The sequence below is a fragment of the Coenobita brevimanus genome, chromosome 97, assembly GCF_032717465.1.
Source record: "Coenobita brevimanus isolate Jiangsu-jjx chromosome 97, ASM3271746v2, whole genome shotgun sequence".
In the NCBI taxonomy this organism is placed as follows: domain Eukaryota; kingdom Metazoa; phylum Arthropoda; class Malacostraca; order Decapoda; family Coenobitidae; genus Coenobita; species Coenobita brevimanus.
Window position 1 is genome coordinate 4,549,789 of NC_137050.1, and position 16,407 is coordinate 4,566,195.

Sequence of the window (16,407 nt, forward strand, 5' to 3'; positions counted from 1 at the left end):
AATACAAGTCATCGGGGTGAATGGGTCACCAGTGGCCTCGTACTAAGAATCATGAGTTCGATTCCACAGGAGATATCAAAAATTTACTGGGGGAGACTGTTTTGCCCACTTCAATACCAAACAGACTTTTTATTTTTTTGATCAGGAGAAAGTGTGTGAGTGAGGTGGAGGGGGAGAGAGTGGGAGGGGGAAGAGGAGAGGGAGGAAGAGGATGATGGGGAGGGTTAGGATGGAGTGATATATGACTCAGGATAGTGTGAGCTGGGAGTAGAGCAGACATACGGTGAAGGGCAAGGTGACATGGAGGTGATGTATTTGTGGCCTCCCCTTCCGGGATTATAGCATTGGGCAAAAAAATTAAATATACACAGAGATTCACTGATTGCTGAGAGTGATATTCTGATACTAAGTTTTACTGTACATTTTAAAGTTTAGTAGACATAATTCATCAATCATTAAAAAAAAAAAAAATTGCATATCCTTAGATTACTCAGTGATGTAGGTCACATTTTGCTTGGCCAAAAGGAAAAAATCTTATAAATAGTGAGTTCTATTACACCACACGAATATCTGAAAAGTCGATGGTTGCAAGAGTTACTGAGGAAAATCACAGAGAAAAGGAAAAGCAAAAGAAAAGAGGTATATAATAAAACATTTTTCTTTTTTTTTACACGAGAAGCGTAGCAATAAAAAACAGCATACTTCAATATGTGGCAAAATATAAGTGACGATATAGCCTGCAGTTTAATTTGGATGCTGATGGCAGCTGAAGTATCTTGTATGCTTTAGGTAAGGTATTGAATTCCATTGTATCTAAATCCGGAAACCACGATAACATAGTGAGAAATCCGAAAAAAATAATGTCTGAGAATTTTTTGAGTTCGTACTACCACGACAAAATTGTTAAAACACACAGTAACCAGTACCTTATGACTTTCCTGCCAAAATACTGGATTTTTTGTGGGATTTTGAGAGGCTAAACTTCCAGAAACCTTATATTACAGTATAAAAAAAAATCTCTACCATCCAGAACAGAATACTTCGCTGAACGAAATCCAATTCGTATACTTTCGACAAAAACTGCAGGAAAAAAAACAAAGGCAATGGATATTTTTCTGTCAGAGGAATTCCACTAACTGTCCAACGTTATTCTGCCGTTAAGAATCCACAGAATAACATATTTTTATACACTAAACCTGTCAAATTAAAGCCACCGTAATTCATCCAGCTGCACTCAAAGCTGTGAACACGATACCTTTGCTGGAAGTCGGCTGTTTCAACCATGAAGAGATTAATGGCAGGCTGTCAGTACTAACACTCTTGCTCCTACGACTCTCCAGTGTGCTATAATCCTCAGCCCCTCTCTCTCTCTCTCTCTCTCTCTCTTTCGTACAGTCACCAGTTCCTCTGCACTCTCAGAAAAACAGTGCAGATCATGGTGACGTGTAAAGCACTGTTGATTGATAACAGGTTGAATCTTACCTCACTTCCAAGAATTACGTTTTATTCTCTCTCTCTCTCTCTCTCTCTCTCTCTCTCTCTCTCTCTCTCTCTCTCTCTCTCATTTGTTCTGGCTATCTACAGGCAATTATATTCAAATAAAAAAATAGCTTTGTCGCTAAATTATTTAATGAAGGCAATATCTAACCCTCTCCCGCCCTTCAGTTTGAAAAATCCCTCCCATTTTGAACAAATAATCTAAAATTAATAATAAACGAATAAATGAATAAATAAATAAATACGTCATCGGAGGGAAGTGCCAGTGGAGGAAATTTTCGTTTAATTCCTGTTGACGTCAGACGGTTCTTCTTCAGCCGAGGGAGAGAGAGAGAGAGAGAGAGAGAGAGAGAGAGAGGTATTCAACGAATTTCTCTTCATTTAAATGGGCCACACATTCATTCACTCTTCATTGAAGCCCAGGAATCCTGACCATTCTTGAAAAATAAAGAAAAAGGAAAGAAAAATGACACGCAGTATATTTAAGAGTATCGGGTTAACCTCTTCAGCTCGATGACTTTATATCTTTGTCTTATTCTTGGAACTCCAGATGATATTCAGAGCGGGAAAAAATCTCTTCTGGTGAAGTTGATGAAGGCTATGACTAACCTCTGCAGTCTAAAAATTCTCTCCCAAACTGAAAAAATCGTATATAAATAATAATAATTACAAACACACACACACACACACACACACACACACACAATCTGTTATCCTCAAAGTCCTTTGAATTTTGTACGTAAACTCTTTCAGCTAGAAGTGTTTCAAAAGCTAATAAATAAAGAATGGTAGAAATAAAATGGAAAAATACGTAATTGGAGTGAATCATTTCTTACCCTCAAAGTCCTTGGAGTTTTAATTTTAAGTACGTGATATTGTCAATGAAGGCGCCATCAACGACATGCGTTCTATCATCCACTCACACCACATCATGCCGTTGCAAGAAATGATGAAGTCGTGGTAAGGCGTCTCCTGAGGTATTCCATGGGCTAAGATAACGAGAGGAAGCAGCGCCATAATATCCCATGTACTACATGCACAAATTTCCAGTCAACTGCAGGAAGGAAAAGAAAATGAGAATGAAGAGTCTTTCTACGCTTCCTGTTCCTCCAGTTGTTTTATACAAGTTCATTGGTACACACTGGCGTTTTGAGTTTCCACATGCTTGAGTAATACATTTGTTAGCTTTTGTTAGCGACCTTGGAAGAGGAGTGGGAGGGGAAGGAAGACGAGGAAGAAGAACTCTTGATTGATTGAAGTGTTGTATTTATTGTTGCGAAAGAATGATTAATCGTCATATGCCTATGCATGCCCCATTTCTCGAGGTATTCGGCCATAAGATTGAAGTGTTCATATTTAGAACGTAATAGAGGCAGCTACAGCTTCATTCCTAACTCATGTGAACAAAAGATAACGTATTATTCTACCCAGGAATACTTTCTATGCCGCGCGATCTAACTTCAGTTGTATAAGCGCAGTACTATGAGATTATAAGACACATTTGACAGTGTACACTAAATAAATAAATAAATAAATATATATATATATATATATATATATATATATATATATATATTACATTTGTGATCCCTTTAAATCCCACCAAAAATAATAACACAAAATGTAAACAAAAACCAGCATGGCGTTATATCCGGGTTACATATTCAGTCAAAACTGCATACCTACCCTTGCCAAGCCTCATTTTATTGGCAATATATTACATTTGTTCAATATCATTATTCGTTTTCTCATTATTTTGTGTAAAATGGCATTACTTACTTACAATTCATATATTGCAACCCCATTGGATAACCTGACATTCCAGACTTAGCGACCTTCTCAGCTGATCGATGCGGCGGTCATGTTTCTCTCACGCAATGGAACAAACACGGCCCTTGTAGTGTTTTCCTTGGTTGATTTTGTGTGGTAACCTCAGTCACTCATGCTTCAAGCGTTTCCAACTGAGCTATGGTGAGTAGGTACAGTTTGTATGCTCCATTCACGAAATAAGCTTCCTTGTCATTGAAGAGCTTCCGTAGCTGATGTATTGAATTCAATAAATAACCAGTGGAGCTGTGAGCGGGTTTATGTCGGTGTATTGAATTACGGTAAGACCATTAAGCATTTAGCAAGGCTATGAACTAGTATTTTATTGGGCTTGATTTTTTTTTTTTTTTAGCTCAGCATTAATATATGAGAAATATGGTTGACCCCATGACGAATTCATGTCAGCCACTAAAAGGATTTTCTTTTTGTTCAATGCATAATCAGTTGAACAGATCTCTACTTGTATTTGGTTTTAGATGTTGCTGGCCAATGCCAGGCATGTTTTCTGCTCTCATTAAGTTAAAACACATCTAGCCCTAAGTGATTGATTTTTTTTAGCACATTTGAATAGCAGCCATTAATTTTATGAAAATTAAAGTTTGTCAGCCACTGAAATTGGTCTTCAAGATTCATAGATCTTGCAGGAGATATGAGATGTGAAATATGAAGGGTCCACCCCATAGACTGTCACATGTTCAGTGTTCCCTGAGAAATGTGAGCATTAGAAAAGATGGTGCAGCACACTCCCGGTTTTACAGGAGGCAATGGAACATGCAGACCTACTGAGACCCCTCTACGCCGGCTGATTTTCTCTTTTTCTTTTGACTAAATGGGCTTAGTACATCAATATAAGATTCCTGGTACTAATAAAAGTAAGCACCAAAGCCAGAAAGTTGGTTGAATTGAATCGGGTTGGTGCCACTCAACCTCAAAAATCTTCGAGGTTACTGAGAGAGCAGAGCAGCTGAGAGTCTGTGAATCGATTTTGGATTTTTTTTTTCTGGCAAAATGGGCTTAATACATCAATATAAGATCCTTGGCACTAATAAAAGTGATCACCAAAGCCAGAAAGTTGGTTAAACCGTCGGGTTGGTGCCACTTGTGTTTTGAAATCTTCGAGGTTACTGAGAGAGCAGAGTGGCTGTGAGCCTGTGAAGACTGTCACTCGCCTCCCGCACTTCTAAATCAGTGTTGTAAGCCTAGTGGAAAATTGTCTGATGTTAGTGAGATACGTTATTACAGTACCTTCCATTTTACCTTGGTTGCTTGCAGTGACTTTCCAGTGCTGCAGGACGTAGATCTACATTGCTGGCGGTTTAGGGGGGGAAGTATATCTACGTCCCTAGTGCAGTACGGGTTATAAAATAGAAACTATGAAAAAACAAAATATTAGGGAAGTATATAGCTATACAGTTGCAGATCATGGTTATGTTTTGAAATATGCTTTGTAACTGTATCCATGTATTTGCTTAAGAAACAGTCTCGGGGTAGAGTAAGTGAACCACGAAACATTACCAGACTACCAAATTAGTTTGTGGTCGCTTGCCAGGGTTTTTAAAACCTTTGCTTTGACTTTCCACCAGCTGTGGTAATAAAAGTGTGTGGTTCTTGTCAGTGGCTTACTAAGCCTTCATTTATTTTTATGTTTATTATTTGAATTTCAGAATGACTTCTCCATCACAACCCGCCTGGCCTGGGCCGCGGCGCACGGAGGGATGGAATCTCCGCTTGTCAATGAATACAAGAAGCCATTTATTTGGCGTCGACTCTTGGAAACCTTCTTGGGCGGCCTAAGGCTGTGTGCCTCGGAAGATGTCCCTGCTTATGTTTATGTCCTGCAGGTTAGTTAACATCATCAGAAAAGAATGGATCTTGAAGCTGACTCCCTCTTCATTTAGTTGTTCATGGCAGGAATTAGTTTTTGCAGGCTTCTAGCTTTTGTTCTATCTTGTTTGCATTACAAGAGAGAAAGAGAAAAGTCAGAGGATTTTACCCTCAGGTCAATAAAATCATGTGATATTTCTCATCATAGATTTGATGGAGTTGAGAGAAATGTGTCTATCCCTTTCAGTCCCAGCATTTTTAATTGTCTGAATAAAATTTACTGGTAGGGATCAGAGTTTTTTCTTTTCTGAAAGTTGCCATATGAAAGGGGTGTTCTTACATACAGGATCTATGAACAGCAGTGTTTCTTGCTTCACAGATTGGCCTTGTTCACATTATGACCACCTTTTGTTTAATAGGAAGGAGGAAGCTGCTGATCCCATTGCACAAGCTGCATGATCTCATGCAACATTGACCCTGAAGTACCTGCATAGGACCTCATCCCATTTTTTTTTTTTTTTTTTTTTTACTTTCTTTTGTACTTGCTTGAGGGATTGTATCTTTCCTGTTTAGGCCTGTACAGTGCATCATAGTTGTACCCATGTTCTCAGCTTGTCCAGACTGATTCATCCAACTGCAGTTTCCCTTATTTGTTATTTACTTTTCTTCACCCATTGAATTTTTTTCACAATAAATTACCTTGCTCATCCACAGTGTGGAATTACCAGAACAGTACCTGTATGTTGTTTATTTTCTGTGTGAGAAATGATGTTGACTTTGTGATAGCTTCCTGTAGTGATGTAATATCAGTGATAAAGTTTATGATATTGCTAGGGGTACACCAGAGTGCTGTTAGGCTGATTAACAGTACTCATTATCATTCTGGATAATTCAGATTTATAATTAATACCTGTACTGTGAAATATGAGTACTTAGAGATGGTTTCAAATGACTTGTACAGGCATGGTGGAATTATAGCATATCTTATGGCAGTGTTGACAGATATTCCCAACCCTCACTGCTCTTATCAGTTGTGATTGGTTGCAAAGGCTTCATCTTTCATAGATGCCTTCAAAACCTTGTGACTCAGGAAATATTAGTTTAAAGCCATGTAAACCAATTTTTTCAGCAGTTATAAATGGCTAAAGATTTTTGTGCCAACATTGTAATCTCCATATTACAGTTTTGTATTGTTCTATTTTCAGATAATGTTATTTTCTGTGATTCCATTGGTGACTGTGTTGTTTATGCTGCTGGAGTACCATGGGAAAGCAAGTCTCTCTCAAGCAGTATTTATAAGTGGCGCCATTGACTTCCTGTACTGCCTCCTCTTGCAGATTATTGCCTACTATCTTCGATCTCAGAAGTCAAAGACTGGAGATACAGCTCAGGTAACTGTCAGTATGTGGAGGAACTACCATATAGAGTAAAAAGAAAGGTTTTATGTAAGGTTTATTCCACAGTTAATTATTTCTGTACTTTTCCTGGTATTCTTGAACTTGAAATTTTATGTAGGTCATAGTTGTTGTATGTGCTGATAGTAACAGTAATGATAATAATAATAATAATAATAATAATAACAATAATAATAATAATAACAATAATAATAACAATAATAATAATAATAACAATAACAATTATAATTCAGGTAATTCATGCATTCATTCATTCATCATCCAATCCTACTTTGCCCCATGAGGAACATAGGAGCCCGGGGCTAAGCAAGTTGGTCCTGACATTTAAGATTAGAGTGACCAGCCTCACTCATCCCTGAGTGGTATTATGTGAGCAATATCCCCCAACTATCCCTTGGATATAAACCTTCATTGGCTCAGTGCGATTGAGTGCCGTAATTGCCCATTAAACCACCAGGTGCCAAAATTTGGTTATATGGTTACCATCCAGTGCAGTAAATGGTTTCCTGGTGTACAGGAAACCAGTTGCCTTTTCACTTAGTGTAAAGCCACCCACAGGCAGAAGGAAGAGGAAAGAATGAAGGAAAGAAAGACAGAAGAGGGAGTGTAAAGTCACCCGTAGGCAGAAGGACAAGGAGAGAATGAGGGAAAGACAAAAGAGGATGGAAGGAAAGAAGGATGGAGGAGAGGAAAGGGCAGACACCCAAGAACAGCACTAGATGATAATAATGATAATAATAATTCACTCACTCAGTATAGTGCTGCTTTGGGTATTTGTCCTATCCTCTCTTCTTTCCTGCCTCTTGTGTCTTTCTTTCCTTCATTCATTCCTCATTTTGCATATGGGTGACTTTATACTGGGTGACAAGCCAAATGGTTTCCTGTACACCAGGAAACAATTTATTATGCTGGGTGGTAACCATATAACCAGATTATGGCACCTGATGTTATAAGGGTAATTAAGGTACTCCAATCAGAATGAGCCTGTGTAGGTTTATATCCAAGGGTTGGTTGGGGTTTATTGCTCATGTAATGCCACTCAGCGATGAATGAGGCTGGTCACTCTCATATTAAATATCAGGACCAACTTGCCTACCCCCGGACTCCTACGCTCCTCTGTGGGGTGACATAAGATTGGAGATGGATGGATGGATGGACTGTTGTTATTATTTATTATTATTATTATTATTATTATTATTATTATTATTATTACAGTATTATTATTATTATTATTATTATTAACTAGAGGCCCCCAGTCTGGATTCTACTAAATGAATTCAAGGTTAGCATCAATTTATATTGCTAATGTCACAGCTGTCTTTACTACCACATAATATTATCCTCAGGTACACATAGCATCAGATGAAGAAGTGCTGGAGTTTGATTCACCTTTGGGCCCCAAGACTTGGGCATTCTTAATACGAGAGAAGCGCTTAAGAGGTGGAATTCTGATTCATTCCCTGGTGGTGGGTTTGGTTGGAGGCTGTTCTGTTTACTATGTCAGACCCAGCACTGTTGATCATCTTCAGCTGGTGAGTTCATCAAAAGTTTATTAATTGAAGAGGTGATACTGTATATAGTTTTACACGTGATGCATAGGCAATAGTATGTTCTGTATTTTATAGTGTAGAAGATGGCCTGTTTTTCTGAAAACATGTCTTCAAAACTTATCCTGCATCTTCCATGATGAAAATTGTAAGTCATATCTATTTCTAAAGTTACAGTATGTACACATATCCAGATACTGTACTTACACCTTGCACCCCTCATTAAATTATGATGTTCTCATTGTTATTCTGATTGGAAAGCTGTATGTAAATACTTAATTATTAATATATCTAATGGTCCATATAGCAGCAGCAGCCTGCTTATGTCATATGCATGGGTTGCCACTCAAGTGTTTATGCTACTAGGGCATCAGTATCTTGGCTAAAAGACCCTCACTAAACATTTCTTATCTTTGAAAAATGTTTAAAATTTCATAGGGTAAAGTAAGTGAATAGGGGCCATGGTAATTATTTTTTGCATGTTTCATATAGAATGAAGTATATTTCTAAATTAGATGATTTTCATATTGTAAAGGTTTACTCCAATAGCTATTGTAAACATGTCTTACAGATGGAGGAACTGGTCAGCAACTGCCCTTCTTAAATGTGTGCTCAACACACAAAGCCTTGGAAAGTCATTTATATACAGTCATCTCACGTAAAATGCGTGAATATGGGCGACACAGCCTGTCGCACTTTATAAATTCACACTTTGTGAAGCATAGGATCCAATGTTAAAATGGCTTTATGGGTGACATATCCTGAATTTTTGTGTATTGATTCACCAGTACCTATTCCTAACTGAAATGCAAAAGGAAAACTTACAATAGAAACATGCAGGAGTAATACTGTATATTTATTATGAAAATTCAAGACCTTACCAGCACTGTACACATGGTAGATAATGCGAATTGTTGTTGTGGTACCCGAGTCTGTACCACGGAAGCTGAATCAAAACACTCACAGCTGTTCTGCACGGGCCTTATCCCGTTCTTCACTATCACTCTCATCACCACTAGAGGGATTTTGGCCCTCTTTTTTTTTTTTTTTTTTGGGGGGGAGGAAGGAATGGTTTGTGTGCACTTAGCCTTTAGTTCCTTCTTTTTTGCATTAAAAGAAAAAAAAAAAAAGATAATCCACCATCTCCATCCTCGGTACACTCATACACGTGAAAAATCCTTTTGGTAATGAATCTTTCTGAATAATTACTGATCAGATTTTTCATTACCAAATTGCCCCACATTTGGTAATGAAAAATACCAAATGACAACCCTGGTGACAATTGTGCCTGTGATTAACGAATGCTTTTAAAGCACAATATTGTGTGGCCAGTTTTATGGAATGCACATCTTAATTTGCACTAGGTTAGGTGCTGCCTGTTACTGCTCCAGGAAACCGTCAAAGTCCAGGTCAGACACTACAGACATTACGTCATCATCCTGCTGCTGTGGCTACCACTCACTCACATACCAGCCGCATCCCACCAGACATACTCACCAGCCCCACCCTTACCCATTGCACGCTACAAATTATGCTTGCGAGTTGCGAGAGAATACCGTATTTGCCTCAATTTTTCATGCCTGTCGCACATTGCAAGTAGCAAACGCACTTTCTAAATACTGTACAGTAATTAATTATTGCCAGACCCCCATCGCACATTAGGCAAGAAGCACTTTGTGAAGGCGCACTTTAGGCAAGATGACTGTAATTATATATAAATACAGTAATCACTCCAATATCCGGATCAATAGAGCCATCGGTAGGTTCGGATATTGGTTTTGTCCGGATATTGGGCCCCAGCTTATGGACTTGTACTTACGGACCCTAACACAGAGAAACACCTATACAACTCCCTCCGGACATGCATAGCACCTATTTAACACCCAAATCACACCAATAAGGCACATAAATGACTGAAATAAATGCAATAGACACATAAAATGTGGGTTTAGAAGTATGTTCATACATTAATAAACATTCTGGTACTTATGGACTCTAACCGAACCTAACCTAACCGAACCTAACCGAACTCTGAAAAACCCATTCCTACTGCACATGCATGAGGTAAGTTTAGTATGGAAAGAAGTACAGTATGACACTTTCTGGTAAGTATAGTATGGGAAAAAATACAATATGAAACATTCTGGTAAATATAGTATGGAAAATAGTACAACATGAAACATTTTGGCTACTTACAGCAAGTCCCTGGCCACCTCGATGAATAACCGCCTCCTCTCGGACTCTGACAGTAAGAACGATTTCCTGAAGCACTTGCACTACACTCTTCCTGAAGTCTTGCACTGAACTTAGTCACTAACACACAGAAGTCCGTTCTTTTCACAGTGTTCACTTTAGTCCAAATAATGTTCCATTAAATTTAAGTGTTGCACATTAACTTTTCCCAAGTTTTTTTAAGTTTCCAAAGCCAAAACAAAGAAGGTTAGTTACGTTAAATTTCTTTTCTACTTAGTCTTTTCTCCCAACTTGAAAACCTTAACACAACACACCGTTTTTTTCACTGCACAACACTCAAAATTCCCGTGTGGTCTAGTGGAGAAGTTCTTGCTGTTTATTCACTGTCAGAGCCCGAGAGTATCACTGGCAGGCGTCCAAGGGGTGCATCGGTGGGTAGTGGTGATGGCGCATACCGACTACAGAAGACTCTGAAGACAGCCGCAAACTCACGTCGAGCGGTGACTCCACTGTAGCTGATGTGCTGGGCTGTGGCTCGGAGCATGAGGGCCTGTCTTGGGAGGCAACGGAGTGGAACCAGGGCTTGGCACAGCAGGGGTCACGGGCCTGGAAAAAACTGTCAATCGTTGACTGACGCAAGGACCGATTTATTCTGGCGATTGATGATGCGCTGCCGGAAAGCACGCACTTCCTCCACGAGTCCCAAGGGCCCCATCTCCCTGTCGCAGTCCGGGTGTTCCAGGTAGTCTAGGACGAACTCTAGATGTTCCCGGAGTGCGCTCAGCTTGGGGATGGCTGGAGTAGTGTCCTGCTGGGCGGAGTCTGCATCATCATCGCCTTCGTCGTCGGAATCTTCAAGTTCGGGACTGACACCAGCAACCGAAGACGCGATCTCGATATCAGACAACGTCTGATACCCAGGATCGCCTCGTCGCGTCCAACCACTCACGAACATCGTCCACATCAACATCGTCGCCGTGCGTGCACGTAGGCCGTGCATGGAAGTCATCCACGTCAAACCCTAGGAAATCGTACATCCACATCTGTTCCGAGAAGCAGACGAGACCAACCATTTTCAAGAGTTTTCACAGGGACTTCCTTCCATGCACTAGCCCAGTTGTACAGCGCAGACTTGATGTTGTAGCGGCGAAGGTTTTCCAAAGTCCGCTTGCCTCGAGTGTCACGTCCTTCCCTGCGCTCGTCCTCGTCCTCGAGAACCACCATCACCTCGTCCAGGAACTTCCGACGGTACAGGCGCTTTGTTGCCACGATCACTCCTTGGTCCATTGGTTGAATGAGAGCAGTCGTATTAGGTGGCAGAAACATGCACCTAATACGGCCATTCTCAGCAACCAAGTCCTTGTCGCACGGGTGGGCAGGTGCATTGTCGAGGAGAAGGAGAGCCTTTACCTGGTCGCGAGGAATTCCCAGTGTCTTCGTCTGGTAATGTATGACCTCCTTGGACGAAGTGATGGTGAAACCAGTCTTTGAAAATCACAGCTGTGAACCATGCTTTCAAAGAATGGTACCATACGACAGGAAGGACATCCATCACCCCACGAAGGCACCGAGGCTGCTTTGCACGGCAAACAATAACGGGCTTAAGCCGGTGCATGCAGTTAGCATTGGCACAACACAAAGCAGATATCCGTTCCTTAGAAAGCTTGCGGCCAGGTACACGCTTCTCCGTCTCATCGGCGAGAGTGTTCTGCTGGCACCGAGCGATAGAATAGGCCAGTTTCGTCAGCGTTATAGACTTGACCGAGAGTGAGGCCCTCCCTGTCGATCAAGCCTTTCACCTTGTGCCGAAACTCGTCCACTCCATCTCTCGTAGCGTCCAATGCTTCGCCATGTGCTTTACGGTTAGTAAGGCCATGTCGCAACCTGAACGCGAAGAGCCAACCCTCGGATGCCTTGAAGTCTAGGCGTCGTGAAGCCTTGCAAACTTCTCAGCAGCAGCCTTCAGCTCCGTTCCACGTACCATCACACCAGCTGCACGTTGCTGTCGATACCAAATCAACGTGGAGCGGTCGATCTCTGCATACTTGCCCAGGAGTAAACATAACCTTCCTCTCCACGTTGCGTTTGCTTCTCGACGAGAAGTCAGCCGTGTACTGCATGAGCTTGTCTCGGGAACGCTTTTGATATCAAACAAAGTCGACTGGGCCAGGTTGAACTCGCGGAGAATGCGAGAGGAAGACCAACCCGCATCAACCTTCTCCAATATCTCCCGTTTTTCTCCAGAGTCAACACCACTCTCTTCCTTTTCTCAGGAGGCGGGGCCATCATCACACACACTAAGAGTAGGGCAGAGAGCAGCAGGAGGCCTTGCAGCAAGTACGGCACCACCACAAAAGCGAGCACGTGGGCAGCCATGACGAAGAGCGCAGGTCCAGTCGCGGTGAGAGACAGGCGGGAAGTGGGGAGGATGCAGCGGCGCTCTATCGGACGTCGGAGGAATGACGAACCAAAACAATGCTCTCACGCGGCGCGCGCGGCAAGTTCAAATTACGGACGGCAAAAAATCGGTTTTTTTTCCAATTTTTTTGGATTTTCGGACCATTTTGGGAATGTTTGATCCCAGGACGATAAGGTTCGGTTAGTGGGGATGTTCGGTTATTGGGCGTCCGGATATTAGAGTGATTACTGTATATATATATATATATATATATATATATATATATATATATACTGGATATATATACTGTATATACATATATATCAGAATAATTGCCTTCGCAATAAATAGGCCCTGTTTGAAAAAAAATGAATAAATAAATAATACGAGCGGCAATTTTTCTATAATAATCTGTTATGTTTTCCCACAAAATGGATATAACAGCAATTAAAGGACATGTAGGCTATGCCGTAGCTATGCTTAGGCCTCAGACTCATCATTGACCTTGTTGTTTTCTACATGTCCCTGCCTGGAGGTCTGTCAGTGCCACAGCCCCATGTCCAGTGTTTGAAAGTTGCATTCCATTGACACTGATTTTGTATTACACTCTGGAGGTTTATATGATAATTAATTCACACTAATAATCCATAATCTTCCCCAGCCATGGGTGGCATCGCTGGGGTTTGTGATACCTGGCATTCTAACAGTGGGGGCTGGGATTTGGCCACTAGTAGGAGGGAGCCCACCTGAACCTGCTACATTTCATCCACTGTCCTGGGACCTTCCTGCTTTGTCACGTCCTGCCCATATGATGACTTGTGTCCTAATCCACTTTATTACCAGGTGAGGTAGAGTGTAGGAGACATTTAATGATACATGGTGTGCTGAAATTGTCTTGGTGGTTTCAGTCTCAAAGAGAATTGTCAAACATTGACATATTTACCATTTACAGTATCAGTAACATGTGTGAAAATTACCAGGTATGGTAAATATTCCTCACTGTCAGTGTACTTTGTTCATTGAGAAGTGGTTGCAAGTGATCTTGATTTTAAATGTTTGCAATCTTGTAATGGAAAGAAACTCTGCATTTTGTTTTAGTTTTATTGTTATTATCATCATCATCATCATCTTCAGAGTTCAGTTTTTATCAAGTTTTGTAGTTGTGCTTGCCTCTGCTACCTTCCTTGGAAAGAGTTAGACATTAGCTAGGATGATGAAGAAATAGGTTGCTTTTCTGTTTTGTGTCTGATGTGTAATATAGCTGCTTCCTGAAAATTTATCATTTTAACCCTGCAGTATATATATATTTTCATTAGTGTCATGTCTATATATTCTTTCTTTCCTTTATCCCCAGCCACAACCCTGGCATCTTTTGGCTGCACCCAATTGATGGCATCTTCCACCTGATATTTGCTACTGCCCCTATCTTGTGGCTTCTGGGCATCCTCCCACCTATTGATGCGTACATATTATGGTTTCTAGAGCAGTGGCTGGTCCTTGTTTTAGGTAAGATGAGAATTGGATTCTGTAGTACTGAGAAAGATGCTAAAAAACTGAAAGATATAGTTTGCCATAATAGTGATAGAAATCTGAAAGAGGATGGTAAGTGAAGTTAAGTGAAGGGTGAGATTTAAGGGAAGCAGTTTTGGGGACCATTTTTTTTTTTTCCAATAAAAGTAGTAGAAAGTTATTTGGAAAGGACAAAGGTGTGCGAAACATTTATTTAACTAGTACGGCTTATGACAGCGTAGGCATAGGTATTACAAGTACAGTTTATGGAATGAACATTAGGCTGCTGAAATTTGTATAGAGTGGATATAATGAATGACAAGGAGTGCTTCCCCCCCCCCCCCGACCTAGCCTAGTCTTCACTGCCCGTTCCCAAGGCCCAGTAATCCTTCTGTGTCCATGCACCTCCACATATGGGAATGCATGGATAAGAAAGCTACTGTAATATGGATTGTGATTTCAGGAAGGGTTTGAAGCGTGGATATGAGATGTCTCCTTGATTTTTGAATTCGTATATGGAAGGAGTGTGTAACTTTTTCCAGTACCGGTGGTTCACCTTATCATCAAGTTTTTGTTAATGCCAAGAGATTTTTGTTTTGTACTTCATATTAAGTATTTCATCCTCAGTTGACTTTTAGAACAGACGTGGAGTAGAAAGAAGCAAGAAAACAGTGCAGGTGAAAGTGAAAGAAAACATTGAGAATAGCCTTGTGTAACATCTTCACTACAGTGATGTGCTTCTGTAGGGTATTCTTGTCATTACAGGCTAATTTTATTCAATATCATCATCATTATCATCTACTCATGTGTTGCCCCATGAGGCGTAGGAGTCCGGGGCTAGGCAAGTTGGTCCTGACATTTAAGATGAGAGTGACCAGCCTCACTCATCCCTTAGTGGCATTACGTGGGCAGTAAACCCCAATCACCCCTTGTATATAAACTTGCACAGGCTCCATCCATTTGGAGCACCTTAATTACCCACCAAACCACCAGGCATCATAATTTGGTTATATGGTTACCACCCAGCTTAGTAAATGGTTTCCTGGCGTACAGGAAACCATTTTGCTTGTCACTCAGTGTAGAGTCACCCATAGGTCGAAAGAAGAGGAAAGTTCTAATTGTATTCAGCATATGATATATCTCTAGCTGTGAAGAGGTTTATCTAATGTCTTCAGTTCTAAAAGTCTGTCCCAGTCTGAATGAAATTTTTGGAGGTAGCAAGTGTAAGGTAAAAAAGATGTCTGCAGATCGAAAGGGTTAATACTATTAGACTGAAGGATAAGGACAGGAAAAAATCCTTTTCTGAGTGAGCAGAGGGATGCAAAGTTGGATACATTATGTGTGTGGTATGTACAGATTACATTTACCAGGTACTGGGATGTACTGTATGAGGGAGTTTAGAACAGCTTTTGAAGTGAAAATGAATGGGTGGTGTAGCCAGGTTTGAAGGAGGAATGTAAAGGTAGAAAATGGGAAGGTGTTGCCATTTTGCTGTAAGATAAGCATCAGGTGTTTTGTTTGGTATGCAAAAAACATTATTTATGTATCCCTTTCATACTTCTTTCTGTTTATTTTAGGTTTGTTCAAAAGAAAACATTTATCTGTCTCTTTTGTACTTCTAATTGTTTATTTTAGATTTGTGCAAGAGATCATTTATCTATCCCTTTCCTACTTCTCATTGTTTATTTTAGGTTTGTGCATAAGACATTGTTTGTCAATCCCTTTCATACTTCTCTCTATTTGTCCATCCCTTTCATACTTCTTTCTATTTGTCCATCCCTTTCATACTTCTCTCTATTTGTCCATCCCTTTCATACTTCTCTGTGTGTCTTTATTTGTGTGTCCCTTTCATACTTCTCTGTGTGTCTTTGTCTGCCCTTTTCATACTTCTCTATGTGTCTTTGTTTGTCTGTCCCTTTCATACTTCTCTGTGTTTCTTTTAGGCTGTGATATGTACCTGTTTATTATTTGTGTATATCAGGAGGGTCGGCAACGTCATCAACCCGGCGCCTCGTGGCTCAGGTTATCCTAGGAACACTGACCCTGCTCGTCACTGCTGTTCTTCCTAACTTCCCGGCCCTCATGATCTTCGCTGCATGCCGGGGATTTGTGCTGAGTGTTGATTTGGGTAAGTATTGTTTAAGAGGGAGGGAAGGGCTATGTGGAGGCAAGTTGATTGTGGCCACCCTGTATGGGA

General features: G+C 40.6%; 1 protein-coding gene across 1 annotated transcript in view; it reads left to right on the forward strand.

Moving 5' to 3' along the window:
• Window positions 1-3,328: 3,328 nt before the first annotated feature.
• Window positions 3,329-16,407, forward strand: part of LOC145413779 (pecanex-like protein 4) — a 33,899-nt gene continuing 20,820 nt past the window's right edge. The window contains exons 1-7 of the mRNA XM_080283434.1: window positions 3,329-3,468; window positions 4,989-5,165; window positions 6,354-6,539; window positions 7,910-8,095; window positions 13,363-13,544; window positions 14,056-14,207; window positions 16,192-16,338. Coding sequence (XP_080139560.1) covers window positions 3,466-3,468; window positions 4,989-5,165; window positions 6,354-6,539; window positions 7,910-8,095; window positions 13,363-13,544; window positions 14,056-14,207; window positions 16,192-16,338 — 1,033 coding nt within the window. The 5' untranslated portion in view covers window positions 3,329-3,465. The remainder of the gene's footprint in view (window positions 3,469-4,988; window positions 5,166-6,353; window positions 6,540-7,909; window positions 8,096-13,362; window positions 13,545-14,055; window positions 14,208-16,191; window positions 16,339-16,407) is intronic.